Source organism: Callionymus lyra, chromosome 3, assembly GCF_982586985.1.
Source record: "Callionymus lyra chromosome 3, fCalLyr1.hap1.1, whole genome shotgun sequence".
Classification (NCBI taxonomy): Eukaryota; Metazoa; Chordata; class Actinopteri; order Syngnathiformes; family Callionymidae; genus Callionymus; species Callionymus lyra.
This window is the reverse complement of record NC_141820.1, coordinates 29,570,203-29,587,064: the sequence shown is the minus strand read 5'-3', so window position 1 is coordinate 29,587,064 and position 16,862 is coordinate 29,570,203. Positions and strand designations below refer to the sequence as shown.

General features: G+C 37.3%; 1 protein-coding gene across 2 annotated transcripts; it reads left to right on the top strand.

The window, feature by feature from the left end:
- Positions 1–1,723: 1,723 nt before the first annotated feature.
- Positions 1,724–14,649, top strand: LOC148084408 (paired box protein Pax-7-like). Of its 2 annotated transcripts, none has more exons than XM_087787476.1 (8): positions 1,724–1,797; positions 2,412–2,647; positions 2,708–2,837; positions 3,667–3,780; positions 7,669–7,868; positions 8,377–8,730; positions 11,894–12,155; positions 14,480–14,649. In XM_087787476.1, exons 1-8 carry the CDS (start codon positions 1,746–1,748, stop codon positions 14,587–14,589), a joined length of 1,458 nt encoding a protein of 485 aa, XP_087643602.1. In that variant the 5' UTR covers positions 1,724–1,745; the 3' UTR covers positions 14,590–14,649. The 2 variants fall into 2 exon arrangements, with proteins under 2 accessions (XP_087643602.1, XP_087643601.1); XM_087787475.1 differs by having other exon boundaries at positions 2,708–2,852.
- Positions 14,650–16,862: the final 2,213 nt, after the last annotated feature.

The following is a 16,862-nucleotide window of genomic DNA, read 5'->3' as shown; positions in this document are numbered from 1 at the left end:
GGACTACACGTTAGAATGTTATGTCAGGACTACACGTTAGAATGTTATGTCAGGACTACACGTTATAAAGACATGGTAAGACTACACGTTTGAACGACGAGTTAGTACATAAGGGTACATGTATATTAAAGTAAATAAGTAAGTAATAGTATTTGTAAAGTGCCTTTCTAGACCAGGGTGTGTTATTATATTATATATATTATATTATATATTATATATATTTTTAAAAAATGTGTCTTAGCAAACTGGTGTTGGGGAGGTGCAATGGGGGTGCGCGGAGGCGACGTTGCCCAGGGAGTAATTTATTCAAGGTAGGCCCACCAGTGCTACCCACTACTGCCTCTCATGCACAAATGTAATCTTTCGCGCTTCGACTGGCTTTGATTCCTCTCCAGCTTCTTCTCCACATCCTGCTTTCTTTCGTGCGAATCACAATAATATCAGCAAATATCATGGTTACATGGAGACATCTTACAGTCTTTCTGTCCAAGACAGGCATTCTTAAAAGGTGTTCTTAAAAGGATTCTCTTGATGTGGATGAGCAATGATTGAGTTTCTCATAATGACACAACTTCTCACTGTATCACTGTATCCAGCCTCCTGCTTGAGAAAACTAATTTTGAACATGTCATTTTGAAAAACTAAACTTACTTAAACAAAAACACCTGATCTGGTCAAAATGTAATGATACATCTGAAAACTCAGCTGGACAGAGGCAATGATGAATCTTATATGACCAACACAAATTAAAGCTTTTACGAGTCACAGAGGTATCTCACCTCAATGGTGGAAGTCAGAAGACTCATTTTCTTTGCAAAGCAGTGCAATCAGAGCATCTAAATTACACCGTCGAATTATGCAGTTTTTATTATGTATGATAATAAAACATTTTGGCATGCCGCTACAGACACATTTTAACGATTTTTTAAACATACTTTTTCATTCAATATGAATATAAATACACAACAAAGTGGCCATTTGTAAAGTAGGCCACAATATATGGAACTCTTTGATGTATATTGCTGTGATGATAATTCATTTCTAATGGGTCGATGAGATTTGTGTTAATAAAAATAAAAAAACGTATCTCTTAGTTGACCACTATAAATGTGTTTTTAATAGGTGTAAAACATTTCTAACCTTTCACGTTTAATTTTTTCCCTTCACTTTGTTTCATCAAATAACACTTCATGCTAGTCCTAATTATTTGACAATCACTATCTCACCGCAGAGCTAAGCAAAGGAGAACAAATAAAGGATTGCAAAAAAATGTTAAGACAAAAACGTAAGAGAGAAAAAGATAACAATGTATTTAATATACAAAAATCCAGTTGCTTCTAAAATCAAATCTTACGCACAGGGCTTGGAAAAATAAATCATTGATGTCTTCAGACTGTGCGTGTGATTGCAAATTTACATGTGTGTATGTTTTGGGGCATTTTTGCTCAATTCAAAAATATATGAATTTCCTGTGTGTTTATATATATAAGATTGTAAAAAAAATGTATACCCACCATGTGTGTGTGTTTTCTTCCAATTGGCTGCAGAGATTTAGTGGGATGTGTCTTCAGCACGGTGACTTGTCCCCAGTTCATGAGGGGGTTCGGATTTGTTAGGGGGTGCGTCACGCTGTTTTTTTTAAACCGTTCTCTTTGACACAAAGTGGAGCCTTTAAAAAATATATTTTTGTGTTTTTTCCCTTCATATTTATTTATTTATTTTACTTGCTATCTTCTTTTAAAACAATGAACAGAGGCCTTGGACACAACCCTGTCCAAACTGGATTCCCCCTGGAGGGTGAGTTGGATCGTTTTTTAAAATATTTACGATATTTATATGAAATATATTGATATGATTTCAATAATTATTACCATTTTATGTATGCCATGTGTTATCTGTCAGGGGAAAAAGTAAATATATTTAAATTTGGTGTATTCTGTAAAAACATTTCTATATAGATTCAGTTTTACATTAATGTTTTTATAACTGTGTATCTGGAAGAATTTCCACATTACATCTTTGTGGATGTTAATTATTACCATTGTTCGTGGTTAACCAGATTTTAAGTTCTCTATTTTAACATGGAAAATACGTTCTAACAAATAAAAATTACTTACTTACTTACTAATAAATGGAATTAAAATTTAGAATTTTCAGTCAGCAATGGAAATGAGTTTATTAAATCTGATGGGCTTCTGTGCTGCAGTTAAGATGCGAAACAATTGAATATTATTGTAACCACGGCTCAGTATTATTATAACATGATTAATTATTCTATTTATTTCTTCTATTTCTCTCTTAATTTGGCGTATTTTATTATTCGACATAGAATATAAAAAATATAGAACTCGAAATAAAATGTTTTATTCCTATAAAACGCATAATATTGATGTATAATTTACCGTGTTCAGTGTCGACGCCTCTGGGCCAGGGTCGCGTCAACCAGCTCGGTGGAGTGTTTATCAACGGACGACCACTTCCCAACCACATCCGCCACAAGATCGTGGAGATGGCCCACCACGGGATCCGACCCTGCGTCATCTCCCGCCAGCTGCGGGTCTCCCACGGCTGCGTGTCCAAGATCCTGTGCCGCTACCAGGAGACCGGTTCCATCCGGCCCGGCGCCATCGGAGGCAGCAAGCCTAAAGTGAGGAGGAAGATGGTTGGGAGAGTGAAGTTAACTTAACTTAACTTAAGTGAACTGCAGCAGGTGGCTTCAGAGGAGGTGGAGAGAAGGATCGAGGACTTCAAGAGGGACAACCCTGGCATCTTCAGCTGGGAGATCCGAGACAAGTTACTGAAGGACGGACTGTGTGACAGAAGCTCGGTACCTTCAGGTGAGGACCTGACCGGTAAGACATGTTTAATAACTACTAACTTTAATTTAAGTTCCTTGTACAGGAAATTAATATTTATTATCAGTATACAGATAATTAATATTTATTATCAGTATACAGATAATTAATTAAAAAAAATTTTACTTTGCTGAGTCATCTCCGTTCTAGCGATGCTAACTGTTAGCAACAACACTATTTATTTAGAGAAAAGTAAATAAGGCTTTATCTGCAATACCGAGTTCTGTTGTGGATAAAATCTAGTTAATTTGGTTTAGTCGAGAAACAGCCATGTCTGAAATTGAATAGACGCAGTAATAATAATAATAATAATAATAATAATAATACAACCAATAAGGCCAACAGGTAACGTTTGCATGACGTCAATCGTAAGAGACGTAAACACTACTGATTAAACGAAAATACAAGCGCTTCCTTAATACGTAATGTTTTTTTTTCTTCATGGTGAAGATTTAATAATAATAATTATTATTAGTCTATGAATTTTAGATTAGAGGCCTCCATTTCCGAGGTTCTCTTGTATGATTTAGATTTAAAAATATTAATGCATCGACTTTATTTTTAAAAACATTTTAATACTGATGCACGAAGTTAGAGATGATGATTCTAATCTAAAAAAATACAGAAAGTTCCTTAAGAAAATCTAAATACTTCCACAGATAAAGGTTAAGTATAATAATGGAATACATGCATTTGCAACACTGGCAATACAATTTCTGATTATGAGTCTAAATTATAGAACATTAATCAGTTATTGTAACAATAAAGAGAGGTTTTAAAAAAATAAAGTATTTCCCTCTGTGGTTCACAGTGAGCTCCATCAGCCGGGTGCTGCGAGCTCGGTTTGGGAAAGACGAGGATAAAAAAGATGAAGAGGAGGAGAAAAGGACCAAACACAGCATCGACGGGATACTGGCTGACAAAGGTACTGTCGGATTCATGACAAATTGGACCTAAGTGAGCGTTTTGTCGTCGTACATTTAAGCCCTTTTCCCAACAGACCCTGAAAGCGACTTAGTTCTTTATGTAACGGGAAGGGAGGGGGCGTTCGGAGGGGTGCACCCCAGAACCCCACTGATGCAGCTTTAAAGGCGCTCTGACAGATCTGTGATATGCTTGTCAATTTCAATTACCTGTTCCCATATTCAGAAATATTTTCTTATACGGTTAAGTCTTTTTTTCTCTTTTTTTCCACATTTTCACCATCAAAGTACAAATTCCATAGAGTAGAGGATGTATGCCTAGATCATGCTACATAATATTGCAAAAAATATTATTTTGGAGCTGACAACTGGATAAAATGGTAATTTATATGAAAAAGGTATATTTAAATATATATATATATATATACATGCTAATTCAAGACAACTTGCTAGTGCAGAAAGTATTCACATATATGTGTTTCTGTTTCCATAACTACTTAAAAAATAAAACACCTTTTCATCCTTTAAACAATGACAAATGCAAGGAAGGCATTAAGTCACGTGAATAAAAGTACCCACAAATGTGACAAAACCAAACACTTCTTTCCTGACACTAAAAAAGTCTCTCTTCAGTTCATCATCGTCGACCTTTCAGCGTCTCTTATTCAAATAAATCGCCATAAAGGTGAGATATGAGAAAGTGGCTTCATTCAGTAGCCGCCACATAATCCTCCCTCAATGGATTTTGACAAGAATGTTGTCTTCCGACCCCCACGGGAAACACGACAATGGAGCAGGGGCGCTCCTTAAGTAAACTCTGAAGCAAGAGGGACTTCACTTAAACCATTGCATACTTGCACAATCACACGCACACATTCAAAATCATCAAAAGTCTTTGGCAGGATTTCTTAGTAACAAGACGTATGGGAAAATAAATATGCAAATCACTAAATAAAATATTAATGTTTTAACATTGAATAAGTTGTATAATCTTACAACACATAATACACATACACATTTTATTTAGCTTAATGTGTAATATTTGCAGCGAATAAATCAAGAAATCAATTAATAACAATGAATAAAAATAATAAAAAATGAATCCCAAATTCATTTATCATTAATATTTTGTAACAAAAGATGTCATGAGTATAAAAACCGAAGTAAAGCAATTAAAAATAATAAAAAGCTGACCAAACATTAAGTTGATCTATTTTTAATGTATTTTCTAAATAACATTAATTAATAATAGATCAAATACCTGGTACCACATTATATAAACAGTGAGCAGCCAAGTAAATGCGTGGTAAATAAAAGAAAAAACATGTTTTTTTATGACCAAATAAATGTAATTATTAGCGGATTAAAATCTATTTCTAAATAATTGATCCACCAACTATCGAATGACTTATTCTTGACTCAGTCAATATACCTTCAAGTAAACAATAACTTTTATTATACTTCCATTAAAGATTAAATAATGGAATGATATTAAAGACTTATAATGAATTGGTTAAACCTGTCCAGGGTGTCCCCTGGCTCTCGCCCTATGATACTGGGATAGGCTCCAGTCTCCCTGCGACCCCGACCCCGGGATAAAGGGGTAGACAATAAATGAATGAATTTAGAGAAATTAACACTTTTTTGACAAATAACAAAATGAGAAGTAAAAAGTAACAAAAAACCTTTTCATATATTAGAAAACCAAGGAAATAAATAAAACATTTGAATTATGTTAGGCCCTTTATTAGCTAGTATTTTTTAAATCAATCTAATGGAATATGAATGGAAGAAACTAACTGGTCAAATCAAACATAAAAAAATGTATTTTATCATTTGCTGTTTCTCTTATGCTTAACATTAATTTGGTTGACAATCAATTTCCTTTGCAAGCAATAGTCTTCCATTGAGGTGTGTCCCCCAAATTTGAGTGTTCATGAGAACAACCCAGTAACTCTCTTTTTACTCTCCAACATGGCATCTACAATTGAAGCACGCATAAAGAGAAATACTGCATAGTACCCTTAGAATGATTATATACAGTTGATTTGGTTGTGTTTCTTCAAATGTTCATATGAACAACAATAACATGGCCCTCTCTCCCTGTGTGTTTCTCTCTCACACACACACACCTATCTCAAAAATCAGAGATGTGTTGAGCCGCTCTCTATCGAACCCAAGCATCTGCCTCATTTACATAATCTCTGAGGAGGAGACCCTCCAGATCCAGTACGCTGTCAAACTTCATTCTCGTCCATCCTCAGGGGTCTGCCATTGTGCTGCCCTGCTGCACGTTACCTCTGTTTGTCTTGCTCAACCTTAGCTCTGCTCTTTTTCTACATTCACGCTTGCTTTTACATAGTGACAATTTGTGCTGCAATAAAGGAAAGAATGTTTGGCCTTTTCTTATTCATTGACTTAAGGGTGTCTAATAAAAGCTATTGATGCTTTCCTACATTTTTAGCCAGAAAATCAGTGAATTGTTGCATTAAAGAATCATTTTTGAAATAAACAAGGACCATCACTTTATATAAAGATAATAACCTTAATAAATTATCATATTTTAAAGATACTTGATGTGAACTAACCTCTAACTACTAAGAGACCATTTTTATAGAATTTTTACAAACTGGCAAATGTCAAATGACCCCTTTAGCCATGCTAAGAGTGTAGAGTAACTAAAGTGGTTAAACTAAGACACAGTTTCCTCTCCTCCCTTCCGCCCACCTTTGCCACTTAATCCTTAATCCAGCTGCATTGGGAGTTTGGGGCGCAAATAGATTCCATCTTTTTTCTAAAGCCCCCCAAGGACACTGAAGGGCCTTTTAGAAAGCGATACCGTCCAGCCGCTCCGACCTCAATTGTTTCCCGCTGTCGCTGAGACCCCTGTCCTGCATGGTGACACTTAAAGATGTTCTATTTCTCCATATCTCATTTTAGACACAAATAGAAAATAACTTGCTGCGGATTAAAATTGTGCATCTCAGGATATAAAGGAGATATTCTCTACAAGACTCCTCCAGCCGCTGCTCCATAATCCCATAAATCTTCAGCTTTTTCCACTGCAGGTGCTTTAGGCCATTTTGCTTTTACTTATACGTGACTTTATATGTCTTGAAATCACTCTGTCTGCAATACTAGGAGTGGTTTAGACAGCGCCATGGTCGGTTTAGTGCTCAGGTCCTAATCAAATTATAGAAGGAACATTAATTGCACAAAATATGAGTTAGTTAGTTTAGTTTACTAATATCATTTGCACTTATGTGGTGCTGTTGATGTTCCTCCTTTCAAATGTACTGCTGCAAAAGCTGAACTAAAGTCTCTTGTAATAATATCTTATTAATAAATAAATAATACCCTAATAGTTTGGACATTTTTATTATGATTATTGCTCCATATATAAAGAAAGCAGCGAACTGGTAGATTGAAACGACAGCGGGCAAAAAATGCATTAAAAAAAAAAAGGTTAGACTCTGTAAAGCAGTAATTCTGAATTTAGGATAATAAACAGTTTTACCTTCACTGAGACAGCACTGCAGACCAATAGACTAATAGAGAAAACCTTGTTTACCATGAAGAATTTTGAACCAAAAATCACTTTATCAAGTAAAACCTACTCGACCAGACATCCTTCCTTAAGTTTCTATAAACCTTCTTATAAGCTAATCATTCTTAATTGATCACATTTCATGTTCAACCCTGATTTATCTTTACATATATTGAAATAAATAAAGGTTTTGATCTTGATTTGGGTGACGGCTTGTCATGAGGGGAGGTTCCTGAAGCCAGACTAGTTGAGAAGTTGTGAAGTATACTATTAATAGGCTATCCTCTGTCTGGTTTTATTATGTGTATCATTTTGTAAAAAACGTGCTTCTTTTGCTGTAAAGGCAGTCGCCTGGAAGAATCATCAGATGTGGAGCTGGAGCCCGACTTGCCACTGAAAAGAAAGCAGCGCCGGAGTCGAACGACATTCACCACAGAACAACTGGAGGAGCTAGAAAAGGCTTTTGAAAGAACTCATTATCCAGATATCTACACCAGGGAGGAACTGGCCCAGAGAACCAAACTCACAGAAGCTCGAGTGCAGGTAGTTTTGCCGTCGTTCGTGTATGAGTTATTGACTCTTGGACATGTATTAGGTTTTTGGAGAAGCTATGAGAAGAATTAGAAAAGGTAGTGATGTTTGCAATGTGTTTTGTTAAAGCTCTTTTATTTAATTTTTTCTCAAAACTGAATCTCAATGATGACCTTCTCCAGTGAGACTGAAACGTTTAGTTTTAATACAAATATTGATTAGTTGTCGTCGTCAATTTTTGTGTCCTTAGAAAAATTGTTATGCGTCAAGTTTTTGTACTACCGTCAATTACAAAAGTCTGATGATTAAAAATGTAGGGCAGGTTAATCGTTATTTCTACACCTCTTGCTTGTTCTAACACCTTAACATTCATACCAACATTTTACCACAGATCCCATCTTTAAGAATCAAAGTCCTTTAAGAATCCTTTTTGACTTTCTTCAACCTGTTTGTTGTATACAATGCATCTTAAAATTCAACTGTGGTCGTTTCCTAATCCTGTCTCCTCGTATCTCCTCAGGTTTGGTTCAGTAATCGAAGGGCGCGGTGGAGAAAACAAGCAGGTGCCAGTCAGTTAGCAGCTTTCAATCACCTCTTGCCGAACGGATATCCTCCCCCGGGCCTACCCACCTCTTCATACCAACTTCCCGAGTCCAACTACACCAACACTGCTTTGGACACTTGTGGTTCAGTCCACCGCCCGCAACTTCTACCTCCGTCAACCGTTCATCAAAATGGCGTCTCCAGCATCGCCAGCAGTTCCACCTACAGCCTCTCGAGTCGCCACGGCTTCTCCGGCTACTCCGATTCTTTCATGACGTCCTCGGCGCCGAACAGCTACGTCCCAGCGGTCAGCAGCAGCCTCTCACCGCAGGTAAACCTTCACGTCTTCCACTTGAATTAATGACTGAATTACACACCATGTTTAAATCAACGACACTGAATCACACTTTCAAATTATGACAGCATGAACTCTGCCTTTATCTAGTCCTCACCCCTTATATTTAATTCTAAAGAATTTGGTAGAGACAAGGGAGGAAGTAGAACATTATGATTCACCAGCATTTATGATAAGTGTTAATAATTCAGCTTAAAAGTACTGTTATCACTGTGAAGGAAAAGTGGGTTAAAATTGCTGCACTTATTCTGTCTATTGTACGGAGGAGCCACATGGTTGGTCAAGTGAATAATCCAACATTTGGGAACACATTTTAGGTCATTTATTTCAGTACACTAGTGATAATAAACCAATGAATGAACTCCGGCTGACTCCTCATGTGTAGCTGCACTGCTACATTTACCGGAGTAAGCCCTCTTGGTCCTTTCGGAGCAAATTGAAATCCCCTGTGATTTCCAACCTCCAGAAGGAAGCGCAGGTTTGTGTCGGGTCAGTTTCAAATCCACTCATGACTGTAATTCTTTTGAAGCTCCCTCATTCTACGATGAGGGAGACGGTTGGCAGCCTGTGAGAATTTTAATGAAATTGTGTGTGAACTTTTTCATTATGGGATGGCTGTCGTGGACTTGGTTCATCACATACTGAAGGGGGAATTTCCTCAGCTCCCACATTAAAATTCCAGGGACACGGGCGAGCTAAATCTAATTTGCAAAGTAGAGAATTTCTCATCTCTGCTGCTGAGGAATAATTGGAGGCTAATTTTAACTTGACCAACCCAAGCAGAGGATGGGAAGTGAGTGAAAGAAAGCTGCTTTGCTAATATTGTTTCTAATTTATTTATTTTATTTATTTGTTTTATTTTTTTTTCTACTATGGAACTAAAGACTCTTACCATTGAAACATTACTTACAATTCTGCAACTGCTCTTGCATTTCCTCCACTGTTTGTTGTGAGAGAAATGTTTAGTCTGTTTTGATTGGTTTGGCTTGTGTGTGTGTAGATGTGTGTGTGCATGTGTGTGTTGGTGAGATTCAGTGTCGGGGATCAGAGCTGCTTTGGTTCTCTTTGATCCATATCCTCGGGCCTGCCTGCCTGTCTGACTCTGTCTGACTCGCTAACTCAGGCCTCGGCTTTTTTCCCTGACAACTGTCGGCCTGAGATAAGGCGGCAGGCGAACGGAGGCCTCCTCCTCTCGTATGTGCTCCCCCTCATATGTAGAATTATTTACCAGAGCTGGCAAAAACACACCAGCACGACAGTGAGAGGAGAGCGACATCCCTTCTCTCCCCCCGACTAAAGACACTTATTCTGTCTTATCCTCCATCATTTAGAAGTTTGGGATGTTTATTTCTGTGTAAATATGCTTTTCTGAATGAAGTGTGTTTTGTACGCTTTATTTCCAACATTGGAGGCTTTTCATCAGACGTAACTCTGTATCAATCCTGCCAACATTGAGCAGCGAAATTACATTTCATTTGAATTTAATCTTCATTTGAGTACAAATCTTTGATTACAAAAAAATTGGTTATGTCTCTTTTGAAATTGTAGTTAATGATACCAACTTAAATTATACTTGCTCTTTAAAAAAAACAAGAAAAAGAAAGATATTTAATTTGTCAAGTTCTTATTTCCCTTTGATTCATTACAACTTCACTTTATTAAAATGCTGTAAAAATGTTAAAAACACACTTATTTATGATGCATTACCCAGCTTTTTTTATCAAGTGAAATTGTATGAAAATAAAAAATCTACACATACATAAAGCGAATACCTTCATTAGTTTGACTATTCCTTCCTCAAGTAAGGTCGTTTATCATCATTAAACCACTTAAATATTTACCCATGTGATAAACTCAAGGGTAATATAAGATAAATCGTTCTAGTAAATGTTTATCTTTGGTATGTTTTGATGTGTTTGAATTATGTTACGACGCAAACTTTGCTGCTTCTAAAGTGAGTTTCAATACCTAATAATTCCATTTCTCTTCGGGCTTAGAAATGTATGCTTATTTTTATTTTTCTGCTTTCAAAAATAGTCTTTAAAATCAATGTCTCCTTCAAATTTTCAAACATTTTACATCCAAAATCAGTCCTGTTCAGTATCCCACCATGCATTCACTTCGATATGCATCTTAAATAGTGACTGTTCTTTCCACCCCTTTTTAAATTAAAGGTTTTTGTAAAAAAACAACAACTTTTTTTTCAATTTGATTAGCCAAACTCGCCTACTTTGAAATATGTGAGACTCACTAAGACATTCAATAGTGATAAGTAATGTCAACTTGTGACCATTTATTCAGAATCAGAGACTTTTATTGTCAGCGTTGTAAACACAACATCGGATTTTTTTGTGTTGTCAGTACTTAATAAAAGATTGAAATAAGATAAGTCACAAATAAGCAACAGAAAAACAGAATCAAGCACCAGTGCAGCCAAATGTTTATAAACATTAGGGGTGTTTTAATATGATTAAATCGTTTGATAAGTGACAGTCTGACCAATGATGGCTTTAAAAACAAATAAGCAATTGAGCTATGTAGGCTGGTGATGAAACAGAAGTGGATCGTATGCGAACAATTAAAGATTGAAAGTATTTCGTGGTCGTGTCATGTCCAGTGCTTAGTAACAGTGTGTTTCTTGTAAAGCAGCAAAACAATGTAAAGGTATTTTTAAAACAACATTTGTTTGACTAACATTTTCAAAGAAGCAGAGAGCTGTTGAAAACCCTTGCCTACAACCCCCCTCTCCTCTTAAACCTCTGAGTGAAGGTGAATATCAATATCACTCTCTGCTTCTATTAAAATGTGCAGAATTAAGCCCTTTGGCTCAGGCACGCGTGTCAACAAATCAAGAAGGATGAACACACTTATTTAAATGATTATTGTGTGTGCGTGTCAGTCACACATTTTTGCTACAACTTAAAGGGTTCAGGGATTTTAGATTAGGGTTAAGGTAAGAGAAGAGTAACGGCTCCTTTGATGTCTGTGACAGCAGGTTTTAAAGTAACAGTGTGTAAAATCCAGCTCTCAACTCCAGAGTGACGATGTTGTTGCCCAGACTTCTGCCAGGAGTCACACGACTGGATCTAACGGTCAATTGTAAGAGTTTTGGTTTAAAGGTCGTTCCTCTGCTGCACAGGTGAGCATCCTCAGTAACCCCGCCGGCGTGTCCTCGCAACTGGGCCACGACTTCACCATCTCGCCGCTCGGCAGCGCCCTGGAGACCAGCCCGCCCAACATCCTGTCCACCTGCTGCGGTCAGCGCTCGGCCGATGCCACGTACAAGACGGTGGAGCGACTCCCGGCACCTCAGACCTACTGTCCCTCCACACACAGCAGCAGCTGCTGCAGCATGGACCCGGCCATGACCGGCAGCTTCCAGTACAGCCAGTATGGACAGAGTGAGTGACTTCACCACAAGTCTATGTTTACAAGAATAAAATATTATTAACAAATCATGAAGAAATGACCAGCGGGTGCAGTGACGAATCAGGTGCGAGAGACAAATACACATAAGTTTGATATAAAATCCCACAAATGTTAACATTCATATTAGTGATAGACATTTAAAAATGCAATTGTTACGTTAAGTTCTTCTTATACACAGGAAGGATGACAACATAGACTTAAGATCAGAACGTACAAAATGTTTCTGATAGTCCTTGCTAAAGTAATAATTATCATTATCATTGTTTTATTTGTATTTATTTATATTACTGAGTTGATTCTAAATACAACTTGCTTAACGTCTTTCTTTAGGACTTTTTCCTTTTTTTTCCTTTGTCCTTTGGGGGACTATTCATGGCCCCTCAAAATAATTTGAATGAATGTTGAGATCATATCTGTCCTTGAAGGTTCTCCATCATCCAGGTTTTGGTTATCCAAGTGGTTTGAAAGTGAGTCAAGTGGACTGTGTAATGTTCTATGAAGATGTTCCACTCTCATCCCAGAAGTTCATTCAGTTTCTTCTTTCTTCTGATCTTTCATCGAGATCATATTTAGCTAAAAAAGTCATTTAAACCTTTTTTTTTTCTAATGAAAGTTTTCATTGGCATAGTTAGCGTGTTTTATTATTAATTTATGTTTTTCAATGTTTTTTGTTGTTCCTTAGGTACTATTTTTCTGTCTTGTTTGGTTTTTTTAAGTTATATTTTAAAACTTTACTCCTCTGTTTTGGCTATTGATGGCCCCAACAGTAACAGTATATAATGTGGCCCAAGGATATTTAATTTCCCACTTATTAACTACAGTTAAGTGCTACAAGGAAGTACTATATCAAGGTAGTTGTACTTCGTACCTCCCACAGGTTTCTACATTGAAACGGCTGGCGCTCTACTGTGGCCCCTCCACTCGTCTTCCTTCAATCCTCTCTTGTTTCTGCTGCAGGAAACATCCTGACAGATTAAAATAAAACTGTCACGTAAGACTGTGTGTCTTCATACGTGTGCGAGTTATCAAATCACTCTTCATCGGAGGAGTCACTGCGACGACTGGGATTTAAGGTGTAAATCTGGATGACAGGGAAAAACAGCTTGAAAGGGCTTCACTTAAACCGGTGTCAAACACACACACAGCCCCCCCTCCAGTTGTCAGGGTGACGGGCAGACCGGCCCACCCATAGGTGCACCGCTTTCTCCCGGCCATCAGCGCCGAGTGACACCTTCTTTTCTGTGTGGCACACCTGCAGGCATCGTGACTGACACCTGCAGCCCCCCCCCCCCCAATCCTCGCTAATACCAGCTGTTTCTGTCTGATTTGCACTGCACAGGTCAATGTGTCTATTTATTATGGGCTGTAGAGCTGCTGGATATTTAATGATCAAAACTATTAATTGAAGGATCAGTTTGTGTCAACGTTATTTTGACTATGAATCCTTTGTTGTTTACAAGAACGGGAAAAAAAGCTAAAAGACTTTTTACAGTAATAATTAATCTGGTATTTATTAGAAAATGATACTAATATTGTTTATTTCAACATATTTTACCTTTAAGTTTTACCATTTTCAAGTTGTCTCGTTTCCAATTAAACATAATAAACAGATCATAGACACAGACATTCCAACATGAAACACACAATAGATAACTCTTACAATTTTTCCAACTATAATGTGAACTAAATGTTATAGCTGCTAGCTTAGCTAGTTGCTAACAGAGGTCAACTTCTTGAACGCACTTCAAAATGTCCCAGCATTTTTTACTTAATAGCATGAAAGTGTAGCGTCTGAGTCAAGAGGCAACATCGGGTTTTAAAGAGTGAAGTCACTGCTGAAGTGCAGTTCGTCAAGTGTCCACTTGAGGCTGGCTGCAGATAGACTGTCATTTACACCCGGCCAAAGAAAACAGACTTTTACACATTAAAGATGTACACACTAGTTCCAAAAATGAGTGTTAGACACTAATATCAATGGGTTTTTTTCTAACGTTTCCGTTTTGATTAAGTACACATTCATTTGAAGTTTTTGTTCCTGAACTATAGGACTGCATTTCCACAACTGTCTCTTGCTAGTTTATGCTTCCTCACAGCTCACTAGAACCTAAGAGTACTATAAAAGTTTCGATGCCATCTTTTTACTTAATAGCATGAAACCGTAGCGTCAGAAGACAAGGACGGTCCACATAAACCTTCAAGTCCTGGCTTTAGCAGCTGGTTCAAGGTCAACATGATGCTGCAGTGAAGTCAGTCCGGTCTTTTCTAACCCGTGCCGTTGTCTTCTTCTTGTCTTCAGCGGCGATGGACTATTTGGCCAAAAACCTGTCGAGTCAGCGCAGGATGAAGCTGGCGGACCACTCTGCCGTCCTGGGCCTGCTGCAGGTGGAGACCGGCCAGGCCTACTAGAGCCACGGCCGAGAGTTTACATGTTTCACTTTGATATCGTCGGTTTGTCTACAAGTGTGTCACGATTACGATGTTTGAAGAACCTTCTCACACCACCTGTGTCTGCTGTGTTTTCTTTCAATCTGGTTTTTATACAGATTTGAGATATTTCTCATCTTTTCGCTGCTATGACGGAACGAGAAAGTGTAACTGCTGTGAAACATGGAGGACACTTGGCTATGTTCTGGGTCTTCCACCTCCGCAAACAAAATGGCTAACTCAGCGTTCTGAAGTTTGGTCCAATGTGCTGCTTACAGGCAAATTAACAAAAACACACCAAAAACATCTTAGGACGAACAAGAACAGCATTTTTAAAGTAATGATATGCCAATATTTCAACCAGGGCAGTTACGTAAGTCCTTTTTTTCCTTTATAATTTGCTTTAACCACAAATAGACAGAAAAAAGATAAAGATTCACATTAATTGAGCGAGATACCTTCACTGACCTCTGTTGCTTAACCAAGACAGAAGTCTTTGATCCGGTTTGATGGACTCACTGTGCTGTGCTCGACAAATCCTACACAAAATACACAACATATTATTTGAGTCTCAGACACACATCAAGAAGACACATCACAACTTGAGAAGCATCCCCAAAAAAACTTTTTTTTTCCTTCTTAAATCAAGATGTGAGTTCACAAATCCCTTTGAATATATATTAAGTTCATCAAGAAGGGGGGGAAGGTTCGCTTCCAGGTCCGGAGTGAGCCATCTTGTGACCCCGTTGAGTTTGAACTGCAGTACGACTGACTGGCTTCCTGTCCAGGGTGTCCCTCGCCTCATGCCCGAAAGAAACTAGGATAGGCTCCAGCCCCCCAGGGACGTCCATAAGGGATTAAGCGGTAAAAAAATTAATGAATCAATGATAAATAAGAAGGAAATGTTTTCCTCACTGAAGACTCATGAACCAATCCTGCTATATTTAGCTGTATCAGTGCAGTGGATATAAAGACACCGCCAGACTCCGACTGCTTTTGTGCTTTGGTTTGCACAACAAAAGACCCCACAAAGCCGAACATCTCCTTAAATCCCGTAATTATTCCCAGAAACATGGTGTACCTGCGCTCCAGCTGTCTCAGAGAGGATTGCACTTTCAATCAGCTTATGATGACAGATATTCAGATTATTAGCAGATTTTCTTTCCCCAGCAACAAAAGATTGTGTGAATCTTCTACTTGACTGCTCGTCTTGTTTCACCCCTCCTCTTCCCCGGAGCCATAATCTCACCCTCTTATTCAGGAGCTCTGGACTCCATTCATGTCTCTGGATAGTCTTGACTTTCCCTCAGTATTCCTTTTCCTTGATTTAAACTTTTACTTCCCCTGTTTGTATTTTTTTTTTATCATGTCATTTTACAGATGTTTTTATTTATTAATTAATTGTTTGTTGTTTAACTTTTATTTTGTACTGAATTATATTTACATATATTTAATGGGTTTTAAATTATATGTATGAATTCCCTACGAAAGAATTATGAGAAATTGCTTGCTTATATATTATTACTTCTCTAAGAGGTTATTTTACACAAAATTGTATTTAGGTTTTATTAATTACAGTATCTACGGTAACTTGTTGTTAGAATAGATTTAGAAAATATATGTATAAAAAAAAGTTTGTTTTTTTTTACTGTTGAGCAGGGACACAAATTCACAATATTATTTTTAACAACCAAGCTTTCGATTCAACTATGATGGTCTTTTGAGTCCTAGTAAAATGAACGTTAACACATTGTCGTTATCTTTAAAGTTAACATTTTCACGTTTCATTTATCAAAACATCTAGCGAATAACGATTGCATTATAAATAGTTTTCGTTTACACGTTATCGTTAATAAAAAATAAATAAAAATAAATCATTACACATCGTCGTTATCAATAAAGTTATGGTTTACAACAACCTGCGTATCCTGCGGCGACAATGACGCTGCCTCGTAGAAGCGATGTTGCCAGATCGGTTATGTTTCTGCCCAACAAAACGATTTGTACATGTTGGTTTGGAAAAAAATAGCTTCACTTTTACTGACTTATTTTGAACTCTTTTGTACAATGAAAGCTGCGTTTTGTATCAGTTTTTCTGTTGTGTTGGAAAAGTTTTATTGCCATTTGTGCTGGATCTGGCAACCCATTCCTTGTTCTTCTGTTGATCCTTGACTTCAGGAGCCTTAATCGTCCGGTTTTATAAAAAAATAAAAAAATGTATCGACCTCTATTCATAATATTGCACGGTTTAATAT